Genomic DNA, 12183 nt, shown 5'->3' with positions numbered 1-12183 from the left:
GAGTAATAAAAATTATGATGATGATCCTTTTCACAGGCAAAGGCTAAGCATATTAAGGGGGGGGGCCGTCTGGCAGAAGTGTTTGTGCAAGTAGTTGTTTCTCTTTTAGAACTAAACTAGGATTTTTAAGTTTGGGGTTTTTTTTAGTTTTGTTTTGCTGTTACTGCTTTGAAACTGAAAAAGAAAAACTATAAAACAGGTAGTCTCCAGGCTTGGAATCAACTCTGGTGACATGCAACCACCTGTTACAACAACAGACAAAAATACTTTTTTGATGCCTGTTCTTCAAAGTTTCACAGTAATCCAGCTTTCATGTTTTTCTCTCCTTTTATTTTAGACTCCAGTTCAGACTGGAGTCAAGGAATGTATCTTGCTCAGACCCAGGGATCTGACACAATATCTGAAGGAGTAGATGAAGGTGGAACTTCAACAGATTTACTTCCAAAAAAAATTAAGGTAAAGTAGAACTGATCATTTTTATTATGGAACAACAGTGATACTACCAAAACCTTAGATTAGCTGCTGCTGCTTGATTAGTGAAAATAGAGCCATTTAGATAAGTTTTAAAGTTTCAGCTATTTTAATACATTTAAAAATACTTCTGATAAATTATGTGCATTTTTGCATGTTAAATTAGGCTAAATATGAGTTTTGTAACTGTAGGCTTGTTCTCAATTATGTTTGAGAGACCTAACTCCTGTTAATTATAATTCATTGTAGTTATTGTGTATTAATGGTAATGTCATGATCATATATTACACAATTTTATAGATTCTGTTATTATAGGTGTAGAATAATATCTAAATTATGAAAGTAAGCAAATGTGTTTCTTAAAAACAGTAAGGGTATCATGCTTTTAATTACATTAAAAAAAAAAAAAAGCAAGTCTTTTGCAGCAAAGCTTAATAGTAATTTCAAAAAGTGAATTGCAAAGCTCATCTGGAAGCTTCCCAGGACTTTGTTTTTAAAGTGTTAGTTTCCATCAGCAACATTTTAAAATTTTAATATTGATTTGACAGATGAACTTTGGGAATTTTCATTTGAAACTGAGGACAAATACACCTATTTAATAAGTTCTGCTGTTTGGCAGATACAAAGAACTGGGTGACACTTCTGTCTTTGATATGAGGAAGCATAAATAGTTTCCTTGTGCTGATCAATTTAGAAGTACAAGTATTCCAATATGTATGAAATAAGATTGTTATTATCATTATTATTAGGACTGGCATTACTGATTTCTTTTTATATTTATTGTAGGGTTTGCTGAGAGCAGTCCATCATGAAGGCATACAGGTGCTGTCTCTCACTGAATTTCCATATGGTGAAAGAGAGATGCCACCTCTTAAGCAAGAGCCAGAATCTTGGCTTGAGGAAAGGAAAGCTTTTCTAAGCACCATTTCATCTTTGAAAGACCTAATTGCAAAAATGCAACTTCACAGAGAAGCTGAGGTATAAATAATATCATAAGATTCTAACCTAAATTTAAAAAAATTATGATAACCTTATAAGGCACATTCACAATTCAGGTTTAAATGCTCTATAAGGCAAAAGATTTCAAAAATATGCAGCAAAACTGCATGTCACGCTTTCTGGTAATAAAATATGTCTTAAATTACAGCTTGCATTTGTTCTTCTGTGCATTGATAGCTTTTGACTGTATAGATCCACCTTTCAAAAATAAATCTATTTTGAAAGCATGTTTCCAGTAGCAGTTAAAGTACATTTTTTTTTTAATGTTGTGGTTTATTGCTGTAGTGGAACCTGGATGCTATCAAAAAGATACTGTAGTGAGAGAAAAGAGGGGGAAAATTGTTAAAATATAACAGAATATTAATCGGTAATCTGTTAAAACTTATTAGGACTAATTACCCCAATTACACTTTTGGATGTATGTAGGTAGTTTCTATTACTTCTGCATTTCCTTCAGCGTGCGAAGTGGGGGGATTAACTTTATATCATTATAAAATTAAATCTTCTTCATACACAATATCTGCACACTACCACATAGCTCTGTGAGAGTCTAGGAACATACATGTAACGTCATAAAATTAAAAGGATAATGTGATACAGTAACATAAATAATAACTACACAGGGCTAAGTTTTCAGTTATAAAAAGCTAAATTGCTTCCATCTAAAACACAGATAAAAGTTTAGCATTTGCGCATGCAGAAGAAATCATAATGTGTAAAATAAATAACACCTATTTGTGTGAATGAATGTTACATAACTATTGAGTAAGAAAAGCTCAATATTCCACTGAAAACACACACTTTACATAAAATTATAATGACCATTCTTGATGTAATCTTTGAATTCTGCTGTTTAAATTGTTTTTATACCACTGTAGATTTATGCAAGTACTGAATCTCCTGAAGGTGTCTCAGACTGGCGAGGAGAACTTCTGCACGCTATTCAACAGCTTTTTGTGGGAGAACAAAATATTCTTCTTGCTGCGTTTCAAACTGAACTTGCAGAACTGGGCACAAGAGATGCAGTGACATTGATGAATCAGTTAGAGCACAGACTGCAAGAGCAGGTAATATAAAACATACTTTAGTCAAAGTGTGTTTGTCTACATTAAATTTTAATTTTGAATGTATAAATCCATTTAAAAATACATGTATTAATAGTAGTTTTGACAGTCTAAGGGTGAAAACAAGGTAAGACTTGTAGGAAGAAGAGGTGTCTTTAAAAAGAAAAACTGATGTGGTGTAGGAAAGAGATTTTTTGGGTGCACAAGCTGTAGAAAAAATACAGCCTTCAGAGATCAATTTGAATTAAAACACAGTTGTCCTGAGCTTGATTTCATTAAGTTAAGTAGAATTATGTTACACTGTCTAAGAGAAAAGGTAGCTTATATATGTGGAGCAAGTTGAAGGAAGAGAAGGTGTTAAAGGCTGCTATGGGACAGAGAGAGGTCAGTTATCTCCTCTGGAACATGGAAGGATTAGTGAGGAAAATGACAATTTGCCGTAAAACTGACAGCTCTTTTGATCTATAACTTTGATGCCTAGGAGAGAAATAGAAAAAGTAACACGCAGTTCTTCCCAATATTATAATATTGACTCAACTATGACTTAATTGAAAATGTTTTGAATATATACGCACTATGAATATATAAATAAATGTAATATCCAACCATAGCTATTCTAATAAAATCTGGAGGTTTACTTTTAAATGTTTCTAATGCTAATAGGCTACTAACCAGAGAGCAGCGATGGACTGTCTTCAGAATGCAGACAGAAGAAGTTTGCTGATGGAGGTTCAAGTATTACATGCTCAGATGAACAGTAAGAAAAATAATCCGAAGAGAGAACAAGAGATTGATTCAAAAAGCCAAGGTGACTTCTGTCGTAATATATGTCCATTTCCAAATGCTTTCATGGCAGTGCTCATAACGTTGTAGGTGAACGAATACTGACTTCCTTTGCTCTCTGATTTTGATACTCGTGTTCTGACCATGCATACTTTTCATCTTTTTCAATCTTATTGGACTAGTTTTGCAAAAATTAAGATATAGTCTGTGTTCTTATGACTTGTATCAAATTGAAAGTGATACAAAGTTATTTCAATTGCTGTAAAAATTGGGGTTGTATTTTAAGGTTATTTTCCATGTATGCCCTTCAGTGTTTAGGTTCAACAGCTTTGAAATTATCTAAGTTGGATAGTCAGTCATAATGAGTAAACTAAGAAGCAATTGGAATGAACAACAAAAAGTTCAGAGAACATGTATACTTTAAAATTGAAGTAAATGCTCGCTGTCACAAAAATTTGGTCACAAGTATACATACATACCTAACTTCAGTTATGTTAGTCATAATCCAAATGATACGTATTGATATGCTTGCACACACAGCCTTTTAAACAAGTTTAAGGGTTGATGTGGTTTCTTGGAAAGTATGAAAGGTATTCCAGTATAAAAGGCATTGTTTTGCTTTCACTCCGCTATTGAAAGAATATATTATTTTAAAATATCACTCTTAGTGATAGCCTTGCAGTCATTCTCTGTGCTACGGGAAGCTTTACCCAAATAGACAGTGTTGTTTGTTTAGTGAGTAATTTTCATATTAATGGTACTCTCATTAGAAATGCTGGAGTATAATATGCAGCAGAAGCAGTCGCAGATACTGGAGATGCAAGTGGAGCTCCGGAGTGTGAAGGACAGAGCAGCTGAGCTTCAGGAACAGCTGAATTCAGAGAGAATGATGGGTGCTGAGCTGAAGAATGAACTTGCACAAGCCAAACTAGAGCTTGAAGCAACCCTTAAAGCACAGCACAAGCACTTCAAGGACCTAGAAGCCATCAGGTGCGGCTTTCAGTGCCAAACTTTCTGTGTTGACAATGAAGATGATCTTTTCTGTGTTGTCTCAGATCATAATACTGTTTTATTAAGAAAGTTTCTCTCATGTAATGTAAACGCTTCTCACTTTTTCTGTAAAACATACCTGACAAAAAATAGACTTCTGTTCCATTTGACAAAAAAAGTAATTCTATAGATTAAAAAGATCTGATTCATAGTTTGATTTAATGATTTATTAATATCAAATTTCTTTTTAAATTTTGACACAAGACTACTGTATACAAGCTAATAAGTATACCATATTTATTAAAGGTTTTTCTGCTTCTAAAACTGAATATGGAGAAAAAAATTGCAGAGTTAAGATGACTTTGCAAGTACTTCCATATGAAATTCTGTAACTTCTAAGTGTTGCTTTGGCATGGTCAACAGCCGAGATAACAGACCAAATATTTGGCACTCAGGAAAGCCATTATTATTTATGCCTTTACCAAATGGATGTGCCGATGTATGGTATCTTAATGTTCAGCTCAGAGATAACAAACTAAGTGTTTAAATTGATATTACTTTATAGTTTACCTTACAGCTTTTACAGACCATCAGGAGCAAGATTCTTTTGCAAACTCATGCAAAATTGATTTGCAAAAAAAAAAAAAACCAAAATTCAGAGCATAGATTCTTCCCGCCCCACCCTCCGCAATGGATTTCTGTTGTTTTTTTCCTTTGAGACACATGGCAGCAAGATGCATTTCCCCTGCATTCTTTCAGATTTTGGCCAGTGACTGGATTAAGTTGAACACTAGCTGCCTCTGAGCCACCAATTAATAAAAAATGGCAACTAAAAAGTTAGCAGGGTGGACACACTTTCTGTCATTTTTTGAGCTATGCAACTCTCTCTCTATTTTTGAGTTAGGCTTGTTTTTCTAAATAGGCTTTTCACTGTTACTCTACTACCTGAGCAGTGTTTTCAGTGCACAAGATGGAATAAATATCAAGTAACTGACGTTACCGTGATAGGATTAGAGCCGTTGTCTAATCTAAAGGTTGCCCATTTCTCTTTTAGGACTGAAGTTAAAGAAAAAGCAGCTGAGCTAGATATTCTCAAGGATACAATGGCCAGTGAACAGAAAAAATCAAGAGAGCTACAGTGGGCTTTGGAAAAGGAAAAAGCTAAAATGGAACGCAGTGAGGAAAGAGGAAGAGAAGAGCTTGAGGTATTCCATAATCCCAAATGGCCTGGAACATCAAGGAGCACACAAATATTCTTTTGGTTAACATTTCATCTCAGCTTACATTTTTGTCCAACGTGTGCTCCATTTTCTGTCTTCAACAGCCGTATTATATCATTTAGAGCTGAAGAAAGATGTATAGAAGCAGAAGTGGCAAAGAAAGAAAAAGGCCTGATGCAAATACCATTTAAATCATTAGGAATTTAACAACTATGCTTTTCAGGGCCAAGATTAAAAGATTCTGCTTTGTATAATAGCCCTCAGATATTCAAGGGGACAGGACACTGCTAACATGGATACACCTAGCACCCACTACAACCTAACTCATAAAAGATAGTATTTAAGGATATTATTGAAGGAGATACATTGTTTGTCTCCACTTTAAAAGTTGAAAGTTTCACCTCATGAAAACCAAACTAGGGAGTTTAGTTTAGGAAAAAATGCATTAGTAGCTTCCTTGGTACCTCTGCAGTATCTGACATAGTGAGAGAGAGCAGGTATCCTAGTACAAGTATTAAGACAAAAAAGCGGTCACTTTAGCAGCATAGGTTTATTTACATCTTGAAATCTCAACTTGCAAAATCACTTTCACAGTTTTAGAAAGTGAAAGCAGCTAGTTATCTTCAGCTTCAGAACTACGGCTGTTTGTATCTCATTAAAAAGTATATGTTACAGATACTCTTTTATGAGATGATCTGATTTTAGAATAAAGACATCTGTAATACATTTTAATATCAGATGTAACTGCAGAATGCAGAGTATTGTCACATTAATCATGAATAGCAAAACCTGTTAAAAGCAGCATGTGTAGAGGTAGCATATTTGCAATTTGCCAAAGATAATGGAAAGTATACACAAATGGCTTTAATCAATTCTTTTCTTCTGTTTTCTTATGGAAGGATTTAAAATTTTCCCTTGAAGATCAAAAACAAAAGAACTTACAGTTAACTAAACTTTTGGAGCAAGAGAAACAGCTGTCAAATGATCTGCAACAGAAGATTGAATCCCAAGAAGCACTCAGTGCTGCCCAGCTGTCACGTGAACGAGGCCGTAATTCTGAGTTGCAGGTGCTTCTTGAATCAGAGAAGGTTCGAGCTCTTGAAATAAGCAGTGCCCTAGAAAGGGAAAAAGAGCTATGTGCTCAGCTTCAAAGTGCTGAAGATAAGGGGCAAGCTGGAACGCCTAATCCATCTGAGGAATTACTTAAAGAGCTACAGAAACAAATGGATGAAAAACATGACCGTATAGTGGAGTTAGTAAGTGAGATGGAGAAGTATAAACTGGAATCTGTGCAAGTGAGACAGCAAATGGAAAAAGAAAGGCAGATCCAGAGGAAAGCATTACAAGCAGAACAAGATGCTAACATAATAGCACAGAAGAAACTCCATGAACTGGAGTCCAAAGTGGAAGACCTTCAGTGGCAACTTGGGGAAAAGAAGCAAGAAGTTCATAAATTAGGGAATGAAACAAAGAAGTTGCAGGAAATAATCCAAGAACTACAGAAAAAAGAGCAGGAGAATGAAGGAAGAAAGGAAGCCGAAAGGACATCAAGCCACAATCCAAATGAGGTACAGTAGGACTGAGAGAAATGTGTAATACTGAATTGTGCAATTTAGCTTTTAATTCTTTTGTTCAATCAGCATGGTGTGTCACTGTGCCTTTACTCAGTTTATAAAACAGCCTGCAGATTACAAAATATGGGCACCAGAGAAAGGGAAAGGGAAAGCACTCCAGTTTTGCTACCTAAAACTATTCACATGCATCCTCTGAGAATGAAGCTGTAGAGGTGTGTAAGGAGAAGCGTGAGCAGGGTGTATACACACACTTTGTGTCTCAGTATAGGAGAATAATATTCCCTGCACCCAGTCACAGAAATGAGCTGTTCCTACTCAGGAATGCTCCAGGTCAGCGCTCTTAATCTTTAGTTCATAAACTACAAGTGGTCTTTGAAACATTGAAAGTGATCTCCCAATAACTTCAATAATTGAGTAAGTAATCAAACAACCATATGCATGAATACGTATATGTTAGCAAACAAAATAGAAGGAAGAAATTAAGGTAAAAAAATTAATTTAAGAATTTAGCCTAATTTTTAGATGAATGAAAGTTGGAACCACTGTTGCCTGTAATTTTTTCTCTCTCATAAAAGGTTTGGAAAGTTTTAAAATTATTTTTAAATTACTTTTAAAAGTCTTCAGAAACTTCCCTGTAAGAGATAAGTGTTGCTGGGTGAGTGATTTGTGGATAGTCCCAGAGAGGTTTGACAGGAGACTTGCCTCTTTGCTGACCATGTTTTTGCCCATTCTGCCATCATTCCATGCTTTCTGGAAGCTGTCTGTCTGTGGAGCCACGAAGGAAATTTTTCTCTTCACCTAATTTGGCTACTGGTTTCGATCTTCCAAAGCGTTGGAAACTACCCACAGCTAGAGGCAGGATGTTGAGTGTAGCGGTAACTGTGATAGCATCGGCCTTCCTGCCACGCTCAGTTTGTGCACCTTGCTCTTCTGCGCAGAGGTAACTGCCAGCACTGCGGGCAACGAAGAGTCTTCCCTTGGATCAGGTTGGCAGTGGCTGTTGGGGCTTTTTCCCCTCCTCGGCAGCAGACAGTGTGATCTGCTTTCCAGATCACAAGGCAAAGTGGAATTCCTCACACTGATTCAACAAATTTGTGGGAAGCAGAACCACATTTTTAAATGTGCTTCATGTAGAACACCCTTTTCTCAAAATTAGTGGAAACTGTTCTATGCAAATTCTTTATAAAACTGAGTCGATCTGCCTGGAGTTTCAAATAATGAATCTCCTGCTGCTTCCTGTGACATTTGCAACACCCTCCCTTTTTCCATTGGTACCACACCATGGCGAAATATTCAAAGGCGCAGCTGTAGACTCAGGTTTCCTTGGGAGGACTAGCATTTCTTCCATGGCCAGTGTTGAGGGGGTGTTAGCGAGGGTGAGGAGCACGTGTTCATTGCATTGCTTCGCTTGCGGCAGCATCAGTGGTATGGTTGCCTGTGACTGTGGACTGACCTCCGTGACCATGGTGGGCTTTTCCAGTCCTGTTCCTCTGACTATGGATTGGTCACCGAAACACGTGGACACAGTTGCCCACATTCCATGCACAACTGGTAAAGGAGCTGCTGGCAGAAGAAACAGAAATGCTGGGTGGCTTACTGCAGGCTGAGTTTGTTGAATGGATTCACACTGTAGCTGTATGATTACTAGATCTTAGTCAAGAGGCATCACACTAGACCATTCACAAATAATAGTTTAGTAGTACACTACAACAGTAGTGTAGTCACACTAAACTCCTTTCTGTGTCAGAATTGTTTGTTCTTCAGTTTCTGGGGGTGTTTCAGAATCAAATGTTTCCATTTTAAAGCACTGAACCACATGCATTCTATATATATATATATTTTATATATATATATATAAAAAAATACATATTTATGTACAGACTACCTGGGATGCACCCAATGACAGAACAAGAAATTGGGTTCTCCAGCAAAAAATGGAAGGAGCTGAGACAAATGAATCAACCTACCCCACACTGACAGGAGGAGGAGATCTCTCTGCTGCTACTGAAATTCTGGAAAATGTCAGACAAAAGCTGCAAAACACATCTCCAAAGCTGAAGCAGTTGGCTCGGAAAGCTGCTAGCAGGTTAGACCACTCTTCAGCTACTTGGTTTTTTTTTTTAGCAGGAAGCTAATATATTGGGATTTAATCAATTCACAGACTGCAGACCTAACTGATTTTGGGGTTGTTCTAGTTTTGTAGTATGTGCCATTACTTGTACTGATGTAAGACAGGATCACAGAGTATCAAGCGCAGCTCTAAATCTTATGTGTTTAATATAGTCCTTTATAAGTTACAGCAAAATTATCTTTTTTTTTCTCTGAAAAGTGATAAGGTTTATTTGGGTATGGTGTAGGTAGATCATTTTAAAACAATTTAGTAATGAAATAATTCACTGTATTAGGAGATGAATATAGGGATTATTGCTGTGGATCATCCCTCTTGTTTCCCCTAGCAAAAATTAATATTTTATGGTCAGGTGAAGCTGATCTTGATTCTTATTTTCTCAGGTTACTATCTCCTTAAAAAAAAAAAACCAAGTAGTATGGTACCAGGTCTATGGGAGGTTTGAATCTGTTTTTATTTTGTTGTGATGGTGATTTAATATTAAAGATTCATTCTGAAACATTTGGGCAAAGTGGACTTGCTCACACAGATCCAACAAATTTGTGGGAAGCAGAACCACATTTTTAAATGTGCTTCACGTAGAACAGCCTTTTCTCAAAATCAGTGGAAACTGTTCTATGCAAATTCTTTATAAAATCGAGCCGATTTCATTTAGACTCGCTGAGCAGTGTTGAAAATGTTGCCATGTCTCCAGTAACTATGCTGAAGTGACTTGCTGAAGTCCCAGTGCGTGTGGATCGATGGAAAGTCCTGTCACGCTGGCTCGTGGTGTCAGACTATACCTGCTGCTGAAACTGTCACTTTTGTTTCAGATTACAGTTTGAAACAGCAGATGATCAAGCCTTCATTGCAATACAAAATGCTATTGAAGAAGTTATTTCAGAGCTGCAAAAACTGCCTGGATTGTCCTATCTGGAAGAGGTGAGAGTGCAATATTGTACCTTTGGTGGGAGAGTTTGGATGATGAGCTGTGAGCGGAAACCAGCAAGGAGTTGTTAAGTCTGTCTTATCGAGGTCTGTACTTTCTAGAGGAAAATCTGCTCCAGTGAGTGTGCTGATTTGGAGTTGAAGTGTAAAAACCCCTTTCCTTTTATTTTTTCAATTTTAGTCACCTTAAAAGTGAATTTTCAGCTTTCAAATAAAAACTTTTCCAGTTTAATTATGAATTTTTGAATCACATGGCTTTTTCTTTAAGAAAAGATATTTTCTGTTCAGTAGTATTTCTGTAACTGAGGAAACTTTCCTCAGTAATTCCCAATATTAAAATCAACATTCAGTATTTATCATATTGTGTTGATGCAACATATTTACTTAAACTGCCCTGTATTTACCAAAGGAAAGGCAGTCAAGTAGTGTGCACCTGTGCAAAAAATGAAATGAGATACAAAGCATTCAGCAATATTTGATTTTAACTGAGCTTGGCTAGGTCCTTACCTGCATTTTAAGCAAGTGTTTTCAACATGACTTGAAAAAAGCTTTGAGGCTTTTCTTTTCTTCTAAGTTAGATAAATCTAAACATAGTAGTAAAGCTTTGCAAATTGTTGTCTGGTACAGTTGAGCTTGCATGGAAATAGTCTGCTGTGATGTACAAGGTAAGCATAGAAAAGAAAGTCACATTGATCTATGGTTTACATGTACACTTATGTTTTCTTTATATATGTTATTACGAAGTTATTGTCATTATCTACAAAAGTTTTTCACTGTAAGCCAGTTATTTTCAAGTTGGATCTAACAGAAGTTGGTTTGGTTTTCTTTATTCCTTCTAGCTGAAGCTAGTGCTACCACCCGGGACTCCATCTAGCTCACTGACTGAGAGGCTGCTGAGGCAAAATGCTGAGCTGACAGGCTTTGTCAGCAGACTGAGTGAAGAAAAGAATAATTTGAGGAATGCTGTTATGAAACTGGAGGAAGAACTGAGAAGATACCAGCACAGACAACCTTCTGGAGACTATGTATGTCTTTAGTGGTGCTGATATAATGATGTATATATAGGCATAAAAGCATCATTCTTTGTCCTAGTCACCTAAGTGGGAGTGATCAAGCTGTCTGGCTTTCTTGGCTTCCCTCTGCAGAGTGAAGAAATGGGTGTGAGTTATTCTTGTCCTGTGGTCAGTAGATCTCGTCTCACTCTGTTTACAGTAAACTTTGTGATTTTACCCAGCTTCTTTTTGTTAACTGCTCTATTTTTTTAAATTCCACGTGCTTCTCTTTTTGATTGGTATCTTGTCACTGTGATGAGTAGCGAATAGATCCAGATAGCTTCAAGATCATGAAGCTATTATGATCCAATGAGGGGAATTTTTTTGGAGAAGCCATATTTTTTAGGACGTTTATCAGGCTCCTAAACTCACTGCTGCTGAGGTGTTAGGATGCAAAGGTGGCCTCAAATCCAATCAGTGGGTAGGTCTTCTCTCATTAATTTTATGAGCTCTCCACCAAACCAATGACTAGAATGTCACAGCTCAAGCTTTTCCAGCCTATGTGGTTCAAATTCAATTTCTTTTGTCTTCAGTCTTCTAGACGCTCATCAGATCTTGGAGTTAATATCGATACTCTGGTTGCCTCTGAGAAGGAAATTTGGAACAGAGAAAAGCTGTCACTGCAGAAATCTTTGAAACAAGCCGATGCGGAGCTCTCCAAGCTGAGAGCGGAGCTCAGGAGCGAAGCTTTCCTCAGAGAACTGGGATCAGATTCTGAAAATGCTGTTTTAAGGGTAGGAAGAATTTGTTGCCCACATACTAACTACAGCGGCTTTTTTCATTTTGATTTGGGCCTATTTTTCATTGTGTTCACTCTGCTTATTCTAAGTAAACAAGTATTAATTCAGTTTTAAAATTTTCATCCTCAGATAACTAACTGACCCTTAGTTTTTCTCCCCAAGGATGATATGTAAGCACCTATGTTGTCCTTCTGTCTGTGCTCTATTTTTTGCTGCTCTGGTGATCCTCATATTA

At 36.7% G+C, this 12183-nt stretch overlaps 1 protein-coding gene across 11 annotated transcripts in view; it reads left to right on the top strand.

Annotated features, from left to right (window-relative positions):
* Window positions 1–12183, top strand: part of AKAP9 (A-kinase anchoring protein 9) — a 123160-nt gene that overhangs the window by 105972 nt on the left and 5005 nt on the right. For all 11 annotated transcript variants that reach the window (XM_030008497.2, XM_030008499.2, XM_030008498.2 and 8 more), the window contains 11 exons: window positions 338–456; window positions 1258–1449; window positions 2349–2537; window positions 3198–3342; window positions 4088–4307; window positions 5362–5512; window positions 6427–7095; window positions 8982–9187; window positions 10042–10150; window positions 10996–11181; window positions 11742–11942. In XM_030008497.2, the coding sequence (XP_029864357.1) occupies window positions 338–456; window positions 1258–1449; window positions 2349–2537; window positions 3198–3342; window positions 4088–4307; window positions 5362–5512; window positions 6427–7095; window positions 8982–9187; window positions 10042–10150; window positions 10996–11181; window positions 11742–11942 (2387 nt within the window). The remainder of the gene's footprint in view (window positions 1–337; window positions 457–1257; window positions 1450–2348; window positions 2538–3197; window positions 3343–4087; window positions 4308–5361; window positions 5513–6426; window positions 7096–8981; window positions 9188–10041; window positions 10151–10995; window positions 11182–11741; window positions 11943–12183) is intronic.

The sequence above is a fragment of the Aquila chrysaetos genome, chromosome 3, assembly GCF_900496995.4.
Source record: "Aquila chrysaetos chrysaetos chromosome 3, bAquChr1.4, whole genome shotgun sequence".
Classification (NCBI taxonomy): domain Eukaryota; kingdom Metazoa; phylum Chordata; class Aves; order Accipitriformes; family Accipitridae; genus Aquila; species Aquila chrysaetos.
This window is presented reverse-complemented; position numbering and strand designations above follow the sequence as displayed.